Consider the following 17,881-nt stretch of genomic DNA (forward strand, 5'->3'; position numbering starts at 1 on the left):
CAGGATTGCTTTGGCGATTCTGGGTCTTTTGTGGTTCCATCTAGATGTTTGGATTGTTTGTTGTAGTTCTGTGAAAAATGTCATGGGTAATTTGATAGGGATAGCATTGAATCTGTAGATTGCTTTGGGTAGCATGGCCATTTTTACAATATTGATTTTTCCAGTCCATGAACATGGAACATCTTTCCATTTCTTTACATCTTGTTTGATTTCTTTGATTGAAGTTTTATAGGTCTTGGCATATAGGTCCTTTACCTCTTTAGTCAGGTGTATTCCGAGGTATTTGATTTTGTGAGGTGCAATTTTAAAAGGTATTGTATTTTTGTATTCCTGTATTCCTTTTCTAATATTTCATTGCTGGTATACGGAAAGGTGGCTGATTTCTGAAGGTTAATCTTATATCCTGCCACTTTGCTGAATTTCTTTATCAGTGCAAGTAGTTTCTGGGTTGAGTCCTTAGGGTTTTCTATGTATAGTATCATGTCGTCTGCATCCAGTGACAGTTTGATCTCTTCTCTTCCTATATGGATGCCTTTTATTTCTTTTGTTTGTCTAATTGCTGTGGCTAGGACTTCCAAAACTGTGTTGAGTCGCAGTGGTGAGAGTGGGCATCCGTGTCTTGTTGCAGATTTGAGTGAGAAGGCTTTCGGCTTTTCCCCCTTGAGTATTATATTTGCTGTGGGGTTGTCATAAATGGGTTTGATTATGTTCAGGAATATTCCCTCTATACCCACTTTGGTGAGGGTCTTGATGATGAATGGATGTTGGACTTTGTCAAATGCTTTTTCTGCATCTATTGAGATGATTTTTGACATCGTTTGTTAATGTGGTGTATGACGTTGATTGATTTGCGTATGTTGAACCATCCTTGTGAACCTGGGATGTACCCTGCTGGTCATGGTGCATACTTTTTTGGATGTGTTGTTGGATTTGGTTGGCTAAGATTTTGCTGAGAATTTTTGCATCTATGTCCATCAAAGATATTGGCCGATAATTATCTTTTTTGGTGTTATCTTTGTCTGGTTTTGGAATAGAAAGATTTTCTAAATGGCTAAAGCGCTTTTTTTTTTTTTCCCCTGCTCAATCCTACTTTCCAGTATAATTTAACTGATTCTAAATCCTTTCCAAAGATTTCAACTGCATAAAGTAGTTATTATATAGATAATTTGTGCCTTTGCTTTTTGCTTAGGGCCACAATTCTGTGTGTTTTGTTTATAACGTACTTTGTCCAGCTTTGCCCCTCTAGGATAGAATTTGTCATCACAAGAATTTTTGCTACTTTCACCATTTTCCCTATCCTAGCTATAGAAGCTAAGCTTTACACAGATTACCTCATTGATTTACACATCATGCCACATTTTAAAACATGTATTTTACCAGTAGAAACTAAGCCCTAAATCGTTAGGGGTTAAATGACTAGCCCAGTAAATACACAGCCAAAAAATAAAAGACCTGAATGAATTCCAGTGCTTAGTACCATTTATAGAATCAAATCTGCAAAAATTTTACGAACACCTCCACACCTCCATCTCGTTAATGCTGTTACCTTTAGTGGTATCATTATGGATTTGTCTTACTGTGGTTATTTCGAGGGACTGTTACACTTTTCAGTATTTTATAAAGTTCCTAAATTGAGTGTATATTCCTCTATAATATATATGTTAGATTAAGGCATACTGAGGTAGTAAAAGGATATTTTTGCTCTGTCAACATTAAAATCCATGCTCTTTATATATCATATCTACATAATTATTCCACTTACATTTAATATCTTTGTGATTTATAAGAACCGATTGGTTACTTATCTTTAGATCCGTGCTTCATTGCTTCTATGATACATACAGAGACATGTACTAGATTGCCATAAGTAGTCGAAGGTCACCCACATTTTCCTTGCTTTCTTCCTTTATTCCAACACTCTCACAGTGGGAAGACATGAGCAAAAGGGAGAGAAGAATGATCGTAGATTGATTGATTGCTTCATTGCTTCTATGATATATACAGAGACATGTACTAGATTGCCATAAGTAGTCGAAGGTCACCCACATTTTCCTTGCTTTCTTCCTTTATTCCAACACTCTCACAGTGGGAAGACATGAGCAAAAGGGAGAGAAGAATGATCGTAGATAGGTAAATTAGCTGATCGATGACTTTGTATTTGAAGAATATATATGTATATATTAAACTAGTTTGGCAAAAACACTTGACATTTGACTCTGAAGAAGCAAGCATTCAGTGAATTGTTAGGGTGGTGCCGTATATTAGAAATTATAAGCCCTGATTTGTTAGGTAGAGTGAGGCAGTCCCTAATTGAACCCTGGTGGTCAGTTCACTGTGGTATTACAGCAAGTGATCAATGTAGAGCCCTTGTGATCTTGCTCTATAGAGAACACTGAGTTGAACAGTTAATCCACCTGAAACCTGGTCTCTAATGCCCCTGCAGTTCAACTTAATGAAGACATCTATTTTCCTGATGAGTCATGAGATACAAACTCTGTAGAGGTAAAGAGACCGTTTTTCAGAAAATGTTGTGAAATATGAATGTGGGAAAGAGTAAGATTAATTCTGACCAGAGGCCTAGAAAGACGCAACGGAGAAGTCAACTTTTGGGTCGTTCTTGAAAATAACGAAAATGTCTATGTGTATTTTATTCTTGAAGATCAGAATAGTGATAAAGTCTTTCCCCAAGAGAACTGCTAACTCTGTTTTAGATAAAGCAAGTACAGTAGCCAAAAAGGTTGCTATCAGATGATATACAGAAGAATGAAGGGGTGGAAGCGGTGGCTTATGGAAGTAAAACCCACGGCTAATTCACATCAACCATGACGCACAAATCTTCCAAGTTCAGCAAGGCCGTAGTGGTCCATTCATTAAACGGTTTTGATGGCTTTTGGAGACTCATGAAATATATAAATTTGAATTTCATTGAGAAACTCCTAAATGCCGTCATGCAGATTTATTACAGCTGAGCATATTATTAAGACTAGCCCAGATGAGTGGTCTGTGTAGAACTTCAAGCTACTGACATGTACATCTTGTAGGCTGCTGTACACGCAAGAGTTGACTACTTTAGTGAACCCCCCAAATGAGTAGTTCCCTTTATTGCTACCTTAAAAGTTTCTCTTTTAAACATCCTCTAGGTCTGAATCAATGGTCTGTATAGTTTACTCTTAAGCTCAGGTGTTCTTTCCTTTAGAAAATGGTTTATGTTCAGGAGTTCCCGTCGTGGTGCTGTGGTTAACCAATCTGCCTAGGAACCATGAGGTTGCGGGTTCAGTCCCTGCCCTTGCTCAGTGGGTTAACGATCCCACGTTGCCGTGAGCCTTGGTGTAGGTTGCAGATGTGACTCGGATCCCACGTTGTTATGGCTCTGGCATAGGCCGGAGGCTACAGGTCCAATTTGACCCCTAGCCTGGGAACCTCCATATGCCGCGGGAGTGGCCCAGGAAACAGCAAAAAGACACACACACACACACACACAAAATGTTTTATGATCAGAAGCCCTGCCCCAACCATTATGGAATAGATTAGAATGGGTTAAATAGATCTCCTTCGTGTTCTTCTTTAAAGTCCTACAATCTGTGGATAAAGGCAGATTTTATTCTTTCCTAGTTAATGTTCCATTTATTAATTTTCCCCTTAACATGTTGCGCTGCGAGATGCTCCAGTACAATGCTGAGTGGAAGTGGTAAGAGTGGTAAGGTCTTTTTCCTGATCTTAAGGAAAAAGTATTTGGCCTCTCATCATTAAATATGATTTTAACTCTAGCTTTCCCATATTCTGTTCCACATATTTTCATATCTCTAGGTTTAGTTTATGCAGGATTTTCATCATAAATCAGTGCTCGATTTTGTCAAATGTTTTATTTTCAACTCAGTCCTTTCTTACTGAATTTTGACCATATTCATGGACATTGATTTTTCCATGGTCACTTCCAAATAGTATCAGCGCCTTAGGCAGGACCATGGAGCTGGTTTGGAGTGGGTTAAGGTGGGAGGTGTGTCTAACAAAAGTGGTAGCAACACTTTTCACAAGGATCGGGAAGATTTTCTCTAAAGACTACTTCTAAATGTCTTTTTTGCCTATAGTGCACTATGTCTTTAGCATATGTTTTTCTCTAGCGTCTCCTCTTTCATTTCTAATTTTTTTGAATTTTCTCTCTTTTTCTTAGTCTAAAGTTTTTTTAAAATCATAGTTGATTTATAACATTGTGTCAGTTTTTTCTATACAGCATAGTGTATACACACACACACCCATACACATATATACACATATGCATTCTTTTTCTCATACTCTCTTCCATCATGTTCTATCCCAAGAGACTGGATATAATTCCCTGTGCTATCCATAGGACCTCATTGCTTATCCATTCTAAATGTAGTAGTTTGCATTTCCCAACCCCAAACTCCCCAAGTATTCCACTCCCTCCCCACAACCCCCTTGGCAACCACAAGTCTGTTCCAAGTGTCTGTGAGAGTGTTTCTCTTTAATATATAGGTTCATTCATGCCATATTTGAGAGAGGAGTAGTCATTATATTTATCTTTCCAAGCAGTTCTTTTATTGCTTTTGTTGTTGGTGTTGTTGTTGTTTGACTGGTTGGTTGGTTATGGCCGTCTCCTTCTATTTCATTTTTTCCCATGTTGATCTTTTATATTTCCTTCCTTCCTTTCTAACCTTGGGCTTAGCTTCTTCCTGTTTCTGATTCCTTGAAAGCAATTTCAAAAAATTGAAATGTTCAGGTATTTAATGGAGATTTTTTTCTTTCCTTCTTCTTTCTTACATAAAAAAACAAAGCAAAACAAAACAAAACTTTTTAGGGCCACCCCCTCAGCATATGGAGTCTCCCAGGCTAGGGGTCCAGTCGGAGCTATAGCTGCCAGCCTACACCACAGCAAACGCAATGCCAGATCCGAGCCATATCTGTGAACTATGCCATGGCTCAGGGCACCATGGGATCCTTAACCCACTGAGCGAGGCCAGGGATCGAACCTGCAACCTCATGGTTCCTAGTCGGTTTGGTATCCACTGTTCCATGACGGGAACCCAAGATGTTTTCTTCTTAACATTTGCTTGTATCAATATAAAATTCCTTGTAGGAACTGCTTTTGTAGCATCCTCTATGTTTTGGTATATTGCGTTTCTGTTTTCATTTGTTTAAATGAACAACAGGTAACAACAGGTTATTTTGTTGTAAATCTTTGGATTTCTTATTTGACCCATTGGTAGTTCCGAGTTGTGTTGTTTAGTTTCTGTATGTTTGTAAACTTTCCAGCATTCCTCTTGTTGTTTTTTAGTGTCTTATCCATCATGGGTGAACAAGTTGCTATAGTTTTAAATCTTTTAAAATTTGTGAAAGTTTAACATGATGTGGCTCATGATATGATCTATCCTAAAGAATGTGCTCTGTGCACTTGAGAAGAGTGTTTGTTGTTCTGTTGCGTAGAAATATTTATGTATGCCTGTTAGGACCATTTGGTCTAATTTATAGTTACCATACTCTGCTTTGGCGCTCGAGCTTAATTTTTCCTACATAGGTGCAGTGTGTGTCCTTTGGCCAACATATGCTCATTTCTCCCACCTCTCTGCCCCTGGTGAGCTCTGTTCTAGTCTTTGCTTCTATGTATTCCACTTTTGGATCCTATAAATGAGTGAGATCATTCTATCTTTTTGTGTTTGGTTTATGTGATTTAGCAGGTCTTCCAGGTTCATCTGTTTTGCTGCAAGTGGCCGGATCTCTTGGGCATTTAAGGCTGGATAACACACACACACACACACACACACACACACACACACACACACACACACACACACACACACACACACACACACACACACACACACACACACACACACACACACACACACACACACACACACACACACACACACACACACACACACACACACACACACACACACACACACACGTTATCCATTCATCTGTTGTTGGGCACTTACCTGGTTTTCTTATATTGGTTATGGTGAATGTTCCTGCAGTGAACATGGGAGTGCAGATATCATTTTGAAGTACCGATTTCATGTCCTTCAGTTTGAAATTGCTGTATCCTATGGTATTTTTTTTTTTTTCCTTTAACTTTTTGAGGAATCTCCATGCTGGTTCCCACCATGGCTGTACTAATTTACATTCAAATGAGATGACCTCATTTGGTTTCTTTTTAACCATTCAGATGGAATCATCTGAATGATTACAAGTCATGTAGTCATATGAGGGAACAAGTAATCGGTCCTTTGGAAGTTTTAAAACTGTGGGGCACCAAAGACTATTATTTTGGTCGAATATATTAGACTATTTACCTGTCTATCTATGTAAAGATAGTGTTTTATTTGTGTTCTTTTCTGAATCCTCTAAACATTTTAACATACAGACATGTAGTACGTTTCTCCACTTTCTCATTATTTCAACCGTAGATAAAAATACAAAGATGATGAATCATTCATCATATGGAGATTATGTTTAACATGTCTTAACATGTTACTTAGGTCTATTTCAGATTTGGAAAGTGTTGTAAAATCAAGTACAGTACATCCCACTGAGGTTCCCCTTTTGTCTTCATTGATAGCCTCATCCCCTGCCTGTGTAGCATTATCCTAAAGTTGACATTCTCCAAGCATTTTTATGATATAGGTATATGTGTCTGTATCTTACCTATGTGATTATTTTCACTCAAGTATATCTGGCGCATGCACATTTGTTTTGGGGGTTTTATTTTTGACTGTTTGTTATTATTATTTATTCCGGGGCTACCCTTGCTTGCGTAGTCACGGTGTCTGCAGCAGCTGCGGTGACTGCAGGAGGCAACCTGTGGAGCGGAGGTTGATAGCCAGTGTTAGGGACCTTGGGTCTGTGGGCTGGTGCCGCCAGGGGCAGGGGCAGCGCTGCTGGGCCTGTGGCTGCTGGGCCTCGTGCTGTACTTGGTGCCCGCGGGGGTGGCGGTTACGCTGGCCTGGCTAGCTGTGGGGGCGACCGCGGCCTGGTGGGGCCTGCGCCGCGAGCCCCCCGAGGTTCACGCGCCTTCCGAACCTCGCTGGTTCTGAAGGCGCGCTGCCATGGAACACTGCTCACCTTGCCTCCGGCGTAGTCAGCAGTAAACGGAAGTCTCCTAGAGCCTCCGCGCCTCTTCCAAGGACTTGGACCCGCGCTCATCTGTTCCTCATGGGCAACTACCTAGGCAAGCCCGCCCCCCCGCAGCCTGCCTCCACCTCGGAGGCCAGGGACCTGCGGGAGAGGCCTGGCCGCCGCCCGCCCACCCGCCCCATGCCGCCAGCTCCATCAGGCCATACCCCCGGGGTTCATACTCACCCCTCCCTACCCACTCCTCTTCCCCGACCCTCTAGGAGGACGGCCCTCCGGGGTTGTGGCCCTGTAGCACATCGGTTTGTAATAACACCTCGAAGGAGATACCCAATCCAGCAGGCCCACTATGCCTCGCTGGGGGTCCTTCCCACGGTGTGCTGGAATAGTTGTCACAGGAAGACTGTGCTCTCTGCTCGCAATTCCAAAGTGGTGTGCAGCCCAGTGAGAGTGAGGATTGCTCCTCCGGATAGCAAGCGGATTCGTCCCCCGCTATCAGAGCAGAGTAGCAGCTCAACCGTGTCCTCCCCATCAGCTAGTGCCCCAGACCCATGTGCAAAGGAGACTGTGCTGAGTGCCCTCAGAGCGAGGAAGAAAAGGACGGTGAAGGAGGAAGACCAAATACTGGCTGATGGCCAGGAAGAAAAGAGAAGGCGCCAGGACAGCAGTGGACGTGGACATTCAGCATTTGAGCCGCTGGCGGCCAGTGGAATCCCTGCCTCTTTTGTGCCTAAGCCTGGGTCTCTGAAGAGAGGTCTCAGTCCCCAGAGCTCAGATGCCCACTTAAATAAGAGGTCACGCACCTCTTCTCTGAGCTCCTTGACCAGCACGTACTCAGGCGGCGTGCCCATCTCCAGGCGCAATGCCATCACCAGTTCTTACAGTTCTACTGGAGGTCTCTCTCAGCTGCGGAAGAGGAGTGGTCCTAGGTCATCCCCCTTCTCCAGGCCAGCTTCGTCCTGCTCCCAGGCTCTAGCGAGGCCAGCAAAGGAAATAAGAGAAGAGGAACTTTCTCATCATTCGGCTTCTTCAACTGCATTCACAACAGACAAGGAGTCCCAGGGAGCAGAAGTTGCCGATACCACCACAAGGGAGAAAGAGAACTCGTGGAGTTCTCCACCAACACCTGGCAGCTCAGGGCAGCGTAAGCGGAAGGTGCAGCTGCTGCGGTCCTGGCGAGGGGAGCAGCTGACCTTGCCTCCACCTCCCCAGCTTGGGTATTCAGTCACTGCGGAAGACTTAGACTTGGAAAAGAAAGCTTTGTCACAATGGTTCAGCGAGATCTTGGAGGATAAGACTGATACTGCCTTGAGCGCTGTCCCTGAGAACCCACCTACCGGTCAGCCTCCGGTCTCTTTCAGCCTGCCTACTGCTGGGACTCCTGCCACCAAAACCTCCCTCCCAGCCCCAAGCCCTAGCCCACTGTTGAAGAGCTTGAAGAAGCAGCAGGATTCCCCAGGCCTACCATCGCCCCCCAAGTCTGCTGGCATGGCAAGCCCTGTGGCCCATTCGCCTCCGAAGACACCCAGCCCTCTGGCCCCTCTTGGCTCTTCACAGTCAGGGCCTCTCGCGGGCACCTCCTCGGACTGCAAACCTACAGCCGTTTTCTGTGGCGGCACCCTTACCCCCGCTTCTTCCACAGGACCAGTCACTGACACCAAGTCACCTCCAGCCCCTGAGGCTGAGACGTCTGCCAACTCCCAAGCCTTGTCGGCCCCCCCTCCCCCTCCCAAGCAGAACATTCCTTGTAGAATGCTGGGCACCTCACCTGCTAAGCCTCCTGCCTCTGCAGCTCCTGCTGTGTCTTCACCATCTCCCGTGCTAGATCCCATTTTTTGGCCCCCTCCTAAAAGCAAGAACGAGGGCCCCTTGCCCTCTAGCCCTTCCAAGGTCCCAGCCACCACATCTTCCAGCTCAGCCCTCCCCGCAAGTACCCGCAGCCCATCCCGCACTTTTAAACCTGGCTTTCACACCAGGGAGGCCCCTGCATCCGTGCCCATAGTAACTCCCTTCTTCAAGCAGGCAGCTCCTCCAGCCAGTGCTATGAGCGCCCCTCTCTTCCCTGGCCAGACCCGCGCCACCTCTGCAGTGGCTGCTGCGACCACAGCTGGCACCTCCGTAGACTCTGCTCTGAAGCCCGTGTTCAGCTTCCGTGTGAGCAGCATGACCAGCACCCTGAGCCGCGTGACTAGCACCACCGCTTCCACCTCCCAGCCCGTCCTCTTTGGGACTCCCTCTGCCTCTGGTGGCAGCTTCACAAACCCAGCTGTGGGTTCCAGCTCCATAGTCCAGCTTGGTAAGCCTCCCACCATGCCTCCTTCAAGAGCAGTCACCAGCTTTGGCCAGTCCCTTCCCGGTGCCCCTCAGGCAGTGGCCAGCAGCAGCAGCAGCAGCAGCAGCAGCAGCAGCAGCAGCGCTAGCACTGCTGGCTTTAGTGATTTGGGCAGCAGCCTTCCAGCCTCTGCCCCAGCCACCACCAGCCAGGCCACGCTGACATTCAGTAGCACCCCCCGCCCAGCCATCAGCGTTCCCTTTGGCTCAAGTGCCAAGCCAGGATCCAACGCCCAGCCCAGGTTTGGGGCCACTGATGGGCAGCAGCAGTGGGCTGCCAAGCCATCCCTTGTCCCCAGCTTGTGCAGCTCCTTCACGTTGGGAAACTCTGCAGCCCCCGCCCCGACTGCCACTCCAGCCACAGCCCAGCCAGCCTTTGGCAGCACCACACAGTCCACTCTTGGTGGCCTGAAAGCCACAGCCTCTGCCTCGGGCACCCTTGCCGGCCCCCAGCCAGCCTTTGGCAGCACCACAGCCGTTTTCTCCTTTGGTGCAGCCACCACCTCTGGCTTTGGAGCTACAGCCCAGACCACCGGCAGTGGGGCCAGTCGCTCCAGTAGCACGACACCATCTCCCTTCACATTTGGGGGACGGGCAGCCCCACCGTCTGGCAGCAGAGGCTTTGGGCTCAGTGTGGCTTCGCCAGGCACCAGCTCTGCCTCAGGAGCCTTTGGCTCCGGAGCAGGACAGAGTGGGACCGCTGGCAGCACGACTCCTTTTGTGGGAGGCTTGAGTCAGAAGAGCCTGGGTGCACCCAGCCAGAACACATCCTTTGGCCTCAATGTGGCCTGCAGTGCAGAGAGCCAACCTGTGTTTGGAGGCGCCTCCACGCCCACCTTTGGTCAGAGCACCCCTGGCCCTGGGGTGGGCACATCAGGCAGCAGCCTCTCCTTTGGGGCGTCCTCAACACCCATCCAGGGCTTTGTTAGAAAAGGACCTTCCTTTTCCATTGGTGCGGGACCCAAGCCCCCAGGGGCTTGGCAACAGCTACAGGCCCGGAGGCAGCACACTAGCAAGAAGTAGCCCCTGGCCCTTACCCCCCCTCCCACTCCCCTTTACCCCTCCTGCCAACAACTGGACCTTGGCACCTGCCAGAAAGAGCCTCTCACCTTCTCGTTCCATGAAGCTGAGATCTCTGAACCAGTCCTGCTTCAGCCATGGGGCGGGGAGGAGGAGTGGCAGGTGCAGAGGCTGCTCCCTGTCTTGCAGGAAGCAGAAGGCCGAGGCCTCTGGGGGGATGGGAAGGCAGGAAGGGTGGCCGGGCCGAAGCCTGTGACCTTACTTGAACAGTTGCACTGGTGAGGCTGGCGAGAACTGAGGAAACAGCTGAACAAGGAAGCCTGCTTCCTTCCCTGAGGCTCGCGTGGTATATACGCTTAGTGAGGCAGCTCCCTTGCCAGCGTTTCCCTGAGAGCCAGCTCTGCTGGAGAGTGGCAGGTAGAGACCTCACCCCTTGCATCTCTGATATGCATTTGATGGGCTTGGGGGAAGCGCTTATCCCTATAGCTTTACCTTGCTTGGCTTGGCTATGCAAGGTGCGTCTCCCCATCTTGTCCCATTAGAGGACTCAGTGTCTCCATTCCTGCTGCTTTGTCTGTCACCGACTGCTTGCAGGATCAATTCCTTTTGAAATGATCCTGAGTCTAGCTTTGCCTTGGATACCCCAGTGGGTGCTGCTCCTCAAGTCGGAGCCTCTGTTTCATCGCCAACCCTCTCTGCCAGTTTGGCCCCCACGAGCTTGGTGGCTCAGGACTGTTAGCCTGGCAGATGGAGGGGTGACCTGTCACTCTGGGAGAGGGAAGCTCTTGGAACAGGCAGGATGCCCACCACTGCTTTCAGCTGCCTCCTTGTCCACCTTCCCTGTTGGCCTCACTGGACTTATCTACCTCCCCGGGATCACATGTTTAAGCCTTATTCTGTATTACTTTATCGGATGCTCATGTCCATTGCTCTTAGAGTCGAGATTGATGGAATAATTGAATTGTATGAGTGGCGGCACGTTGGTAATGCTGGACGGAACTGTTTAAGTTTCTGGGGCCTCGCTATTTGAATGTGGAAAGTAGCACCACTTGATGGCTCCAAGTGCTGAGTCTTGACTTTTCAGTTGGTGTTTTGACCTTCAGGGCTGGCGGCCTAGGTGGATGGGGCCACTTTTTTTCTTTGCCCATCTACCTAACCTCATGGCAGGCTAGATCACCCATCGTATAAGTTAGAAAGCGTTTAAGTAATAAGCAACATTTTAAAACCGTATCTTACTCCCCCCGCCCCTTCCTTTCTTCTTCCTTTTTTCCAAAACCACGTACCCCAGGCCCAAGAGCCTGGCTGCCACGCCTATCCTCTTTGGGAGAAGCATGAGTGCGTGTGTCGAAGTGAAAAGAAAAACATCCTTAAACATTTCCAACCAGATAAAATAGTTATTTTTGTGTTTAAGCTAAATTGCCTTTTAAATTCCTTCAAGCTTGGTTCATTGAGGTGGTTAAAGACTATAGACTATAGACTAGAAATTAGCTGTATAGTTCAGTAATGCCTGTGTGAAGAAGAGGCTCAAATGCTGTCCCAGGCAGCCTTTCCGAGGGCCTGGAGCTTCTGCTGGAAGCACAAAATGTCATTCTTATTTTATAAATGTGACGGAGGTGTAAGGAGTCCCCCTGCCCATTTTGACTGAGGGTGACTGTCTGCTGGACAGCTCGACTCCTGGAGAGCTCGACTCCTGGCTGTTGTGTGTGGAGCTGAGGAGGGACCTGAACCTGGAACTCGACTCCTGGCTGTTGTGTGTGGAGCTGAGGAGGGACCTGAACCTGGAACATCTGCCAGGACGAGAGGGGGGTGGGGCACAGGCCTAGAAATCAGGCTTCTGCCTACACCTTACATAAGGCAGACCCTCTCAGGTTAGTCCTCTGAGCTAGCTTGCCTCAGTTCCCCAGGCAGGACCCTTGGTCCAGGAACCCCCAGGAGACCAAAATATTATTCTGCTCTTCTGAGGATTGCAAGGAAATACGGGAAAAAAGGTTTCTCCTCAAAAGGTACAACCAGTCTGACTTTCAGCTACAGTGTGAGCCTCATTTTCAAATGTATACAGTGCTTCCAGTTCTTGAATACTTCTGCGTTACAAGAGCATGCAGCTTTGGACTACCTGTTGGCACTGTCCCCCCTGCTAGGCATTTTCAGAATTGCTCCATGAGTTTACAGTTTTTTCTTTTAGTATACTTTTGATTGCAAAATGTGACTGTCATTGTTACCCTTTTATCCATTAACTTTGTTCTTACGGAATCATTCCCTTTTAATGTTTCCTTTAAGTTTTTGGGTAATTTTGTGAGACAGCAGCAGTAAATGTATGTATGGAACCTGCCGTTTTTCGTTTGAAGACTGCTATTTAAAAATGTAACAAACATATCTAGTTAATATTTTATACCGCTTAAATGTCTCTGTCCTTTTAGAAATAATATAAATAAAATGGTTTAATGTTGATATGAATGTTTCGTATTTATTTATTTTAGGATTCCATTTTACCCTTTTTTTTTTTTTTTTTTCCTTTTTGCCGCTTCTAGGTCTCCTCCTGTGGCATATGGTGCTCCCAGGCTAGGTGGCTTGTTGGACCTGTAGCCGCCAGCCTCTGCCAGAGCCACAGGAACTGCCAGATCCAAGCCGAGTCTGTGACCTACACCACACTCACAGCAATGCTGGATCCTTAACTCACTGAGCAAGGCCAGAGATCACACCCGCAACCTCATGCTTCCTTGTCGGATTCCTTAACCACTGAGCCACGATGGGAAATCCTCCATATCACAATCTTCAACGCAAACACCAGTTATGGTTTTATTAACTTTATATTTCATTATGGATTCATTTAATCACTCTGTTTATTAGTTTCTTTCCTTGCCGTTATTTCTGACCTCCCTCTGAATTTACTCTTCTTCCTCATTCTTTATTAATTTTTTAAATGAGGAAATCTGAGGGGTGACCTCTCATTAATTTTACCTCTGAAATGTGTATTTATTCATTTCTGGAGATAGAATTCTCGAAAGAAGCTGTACCTTTTGGGATCTTGTGCTGTCTTGTCATCTTACCTTTCTGAAATGCCTCGCCAGCTCAGATTTGTATTTAGCCTTTGTTGAAGTTAGTGACCGGTATCCTAATTAGTACAAGGCACATGAGTAGGCCCTTACATTCTGTATGTGCTATGCAATTTTATAGAATCCCATGCGGCAAAGAGATTGCTGGCTATGGGATGGCTGGAACCCATGACTTAATTCACACTTTGTCATTTGTTTTCTCATGTGTTCATGGTATTAATCACTAGCTTATATTCAGTGTAATGAGAGGACCATGTCACTTCTGTGCCTCTTTGGTTTTTGTGGTGCTGCAATGCAGATACAATGGGGCTGACCCATACTCAACAGTATGGCAAGAAAATGATTTGTGCATGAAATTGTCAACAAGTGTCAGTGGTAACAATTTTCCAAGGCTATTGCAATCGAGACTCAATCTCAAGTACTGTATCTTTGCCTGAACCACTATACAGACTTTTAGGTCTTCCTCCAATAACTTCTTCTAATCTTCTTTTCTCCCCGATGAAGTTCTTTAAAATTTGGGAACCCCTATTAAACTGTGAACTTTGAACTCAGACACTGGAATATGAGTTGATAGTACATGTTTTAGGTCTGAACTTCTCTGGGGCTGTCCTGAACCATGGCTGGGCGATTTTAGATTTAAGCCAAACACAAATTGAAAAGAAATACATGTCCTTCAAAATGTACACCTATGTTACCAAATTAGTAATTTTCTAGTAACATAAAAGCTGCCCTTTATACGAATGACAGGTCCTGTCTGGTCTTACAAAGATGAAGTAACAGTGAAGTCAGGAACAATTATAGATTGTTCGCTGCTTTTCACTACAATGATAGAGATTTCATAGTTCTTGACTAAGAGAAGTTGTTCATGTCTATTCATTCTACTTGTTCATAAAACTTAAGTTACACAGAGTGGTTGTCAAATGAGCCTGTGGCCATAGCTGTTGATGTTTCATGCCAAGGTAGGCAATTCATCTGGCATAAATGGCACAAAGGGTCTAACCAGGGAGTTCCCCTTGTGGCTCAGCAGTAATGAACCCGACCGGTACCCAAGAGGACGTGGCTTTGATCCCTGGCCTCGCTGGGTGGGCTGAGGATCAGGCATTGCCGCAAGCTATGGTGTAGGCTGCAGACATGGCTCAGATCCTACACTGCTGTGGCTGTGGTGTGGACCAGCAAGTGCTGTGGTGTAGGCCGGAAGCCGCTGTGGTAGGGGCCGGCAGCTGTAGCTGGGAAGTTCCCGGGCAAGACCCCTGGCCTGGGAACTTCCGTAAGCAGCAGGTGCATCCCTAAAACCAAACCAAACCAAACAGACAAACAGAAAAGGTTCTCCCCAGACATTATATTTTAACAAAGTCTTCAGTTAAGTGTACTCTCTAATCACTTGGCCTCTGTCACTGCATTTGTAATGTGGCTTGTTGAGAAAATCATGAACATTTTCTTTGGCTTTCACGTACTTTGACAGAAATTTGAAAATTGAGAGAACTCTGTAGGACGTAGATATAGTGAAATTCTATGTGCAAAAGCACATGTCTTTGAAACTGGCTGTGTGTTATTTCACATTGAATATTATGTTTTCTGGTTAGTTCCTCAAGAACAATGGAACTGACATATCATTTCCTTGTGTTTTAAAACAGAGTCCTTTTTTCAGCATCTTATCCACATTCTGTTGGCATTTTCCGGCTTCACTGATGAGTAATAGCAATAATGGAGTTACTTAAGTCTATATTCAGTAGATGTTAAGCATAAAGAGAAATACTCTAGGTAGTTATTTAACTAACACACAGCCACCAATTTTAGAGGAAAAGGAGGCTTGTCTGGCCGTTACCATGGCCTGTGTATTTCAGCTTCACGTCGTAGCTTCTTATAGACTAAAGGTCCTGTGCCTTCATCATTAATTGAAAGCATGTTTTTATTGGTCAGTTTGCTTTAGGGTTAAGGCATGCTTCAACCTCAGCAACATGATCTAGTGAGCAATGAAGAGGATGGTACTGAGTATAATTGGATGGGCTAAGTTGTTAGTTTCTCAGGCCCTGGAAGAATTCAGCCACTCAGTGATTCTAGAAGGTGTATCTATTCAAATCATGACAAAGACAGTTTATTTGGAAAAATGCAGAAAAATACTGTTTCCTGGAGACAGAATTTAGCTTAGGTGTTTATGTGTTAACTTTCTTCCAGGGTTCTGAAGATCAGACAGGCCTCTCCACCTAGCAGAAAACTAATTTTTACATGGAAAAGCAGCAGAAGCTTAGCTGTCTGGTTTGAGACAATAATTATGAGGAATAGGATCAGAGTAATACTGGGCACCATGGGGATACATAGGCTCTAAACACATAGTCCCTCTTCTAAATACGAATTAAAAATATGATAGATAGGCTAAGAATTCTTGAACAGTTCATCCCTTGACCGGCATTTGCTCTAGAATCTACAGGGCCGAGCATTTGCATGAAAACCTTCAGTTTTGTGCTAAAAATTATATAACATGCCAGTCTGTCAGAAGTAGTCACTGAAACATCTTACGGTCTTGGAATGCAAATATGAATTAAGAAATAGTAATACACAATCTATACACAAGGGGGAAACTGTAGAATTTTTGTTTTAGGAGCAGGTTAATGTTTGTCTCTGGATTTCATTTGGAAGTTTTACTTGATGACAACTAAATGTAACCATAGGTAACCAAATGTAGCAATGGTTTAAATTTGTATTACCAGATGCTATATCTAGCAGCCTAGACACTGAGAAGTTTCAAATGGAAAAATATTGTATTTGCTTTATATTCTCTTTTTTCATGCTTAATGTGAATAAGGTTGCCCTTTGCTATCTGACTTCATATTCACATGAGACCATTGCATGGAATCAGCCAAAGCACCACTGTAAAGTCAAGACAGTCTGTATTTTCAGATTGTTGGTTCTATTATCTGGACATTACTTTTTACATTCATTTGCTTTTTACTGAAACTGATAATGCTGACATTAACAGGTATTAAGATTCCTGTTCAGTTTTTTTTTTTTTCTCTTGCATTCTTCATATCTTATGTGCATTGGGGTTCAGGGTTCTTTATCTATCTATCTATCTATCTATCCATCTCTGTTGATTCATTCATCCATCCATTCTTGGAATTAGTTCCTGTGATTTTGGGGGCAAGTAAGTTCAAAATTGGCAGGATAGACATGCAGGCTAAAACTCGGGGTTTGAAATAAAGACACGATTTGAGTTTGCAGTCTTAAGGCCGAATCATTTCTTTGGGAAACTTGAGTTTTTGTTCTGAAGACCTTTCACTTGATTTTATGAGGCCTACCTACTTTTGCAAGAGTGGCCTGTTTAAGACCAATTGATTGTAGATGTTAAGCACAGCTACAAAATTTGTTCACACCAACCCCTAGATTAAGCCTGATTAAACAGCTGGATCCTAACCGTATTGTTAGGCTGAATAACCTAACCCTGTTGACCCATAAAACTAACAGTCACACGTTGCCAACTCCGTTCTTCTTTTCATGAAAGCTGTGGTGTGGGAACAGTTTAGGATTTAAAGAGAGTGACATTCATAATTTCAGAATGTATTCACTCACCATTGGACTCGGAGTACTGTAATTCCTTTGTAACACATTCTTCAAACACAGTGAAGGAATATAGGATTTCCAACCAACCTCCTTAGGAATACCTAAATTATCTCCCTTCCAGAGCCCAATCTAGCAGATGAAAGAAAATTATACGAAAAGGTTATATATGTCTAGCTTTGGTTCTCTCTAAGAAATAATACAGTTTTAAAGCGGAGAGTATTAAGGATCACATACAAACATTAAGGTCACGTCATAAGTGCCAAATGTCTCCTAGGGTATTCAAATAAGAGTAATAATTTAGATGAAGACAAGCTCGGTCTGTCATAGTTGAATGTCCGATAATTACAGTCAGATATGCTTATTCAATTATGAGGATATTAGTAAAACATTATGTAACTTAGTCTGGGGCTTCATTGAAAGCTGCCGGTGGGAAATGAGTCTGGAAGGGTGTTTTCTCAGGTTAGTGCCGTCAACACAGACCATCAGTGTCCAGTCAGTGATAGGAATAGACGAGAGCTTTATCTGATGTACACTGAAGACTGTAGCCTAGGAGAGAGAGCCTCAATAAGCATTGGAATTGTGTTTCCACTGAACTACAGAATGTGGGAGGCCTATGCAGGCAAAGATGGCAAAGGTACATAAGCTGTCTGTCAAGCGTTAGGATTGGAACAGGCAAGAAGTAAGGGCCCTTTTTAAGTGAGGATTGGTTGGGGTCCAAAATGTTTGAATAGTTACACTGATAGGCTTTAGAGAGAGAGCATAAAGTTGCAGCTGGCAGGTGGTAGAAGAGAGTGTTTTGCAAATGGCTGGTGATATTCTTGAGT

At 44.8% G+C, this 17,881-nt stretch overlaps 1 protein-coding gene across 1 annotated transcript; it reads left to right on the top strand.

The window, feature by feature from the left end:
* The first annotated feature begins 7,082 nt into the window (after nt 1-7,082).
* On the top strand, nt 7,083-12,819 carry LOC110258678 (nuclear envelope pore membrane protein POM 121C-like). Its single transcript, XM_021081956.1, has one exon. It carries the CDS (start codon nt 7,177-7,179, stop codon nt 10,447-10,449), a length of 3,273 nt encoding a protein of 1,090 aa, XP_020937615.1. The 5' UTR covers nt 7,083-7,176; the 3' UTR covers nt 10,450-12,819.
* The last annotated feature ends 5,062 nt before the right edge of the window (nt 12,820-17,881 follow it).

Source organism: Sus scrofa, unplaced genomic scaffold (assembly GCF_000003025.6).
Source record: "Sus scrofa isolate TJ Tabasco breed Duroc unplaced genomic scaffold, Sscrofa11.1 Contig2717, whole genome shotgun sequence".
In the NCBI taxonomy this organism is placed as follows: Eukaryota; Metazoa; Chordata; class Mammalia; order Artiodactyla; family Suidae; genus Sus; species Sus scrofa.

Coding starts and splice junctions, on each gene's coding strand:
- LOC110258678 (XM_021081956.1), top strand. CDS start 7,177: ATGGGCAACTACCTAGGCAAGCCCGCCCCCCCGCAGCCTGCCTCCACC.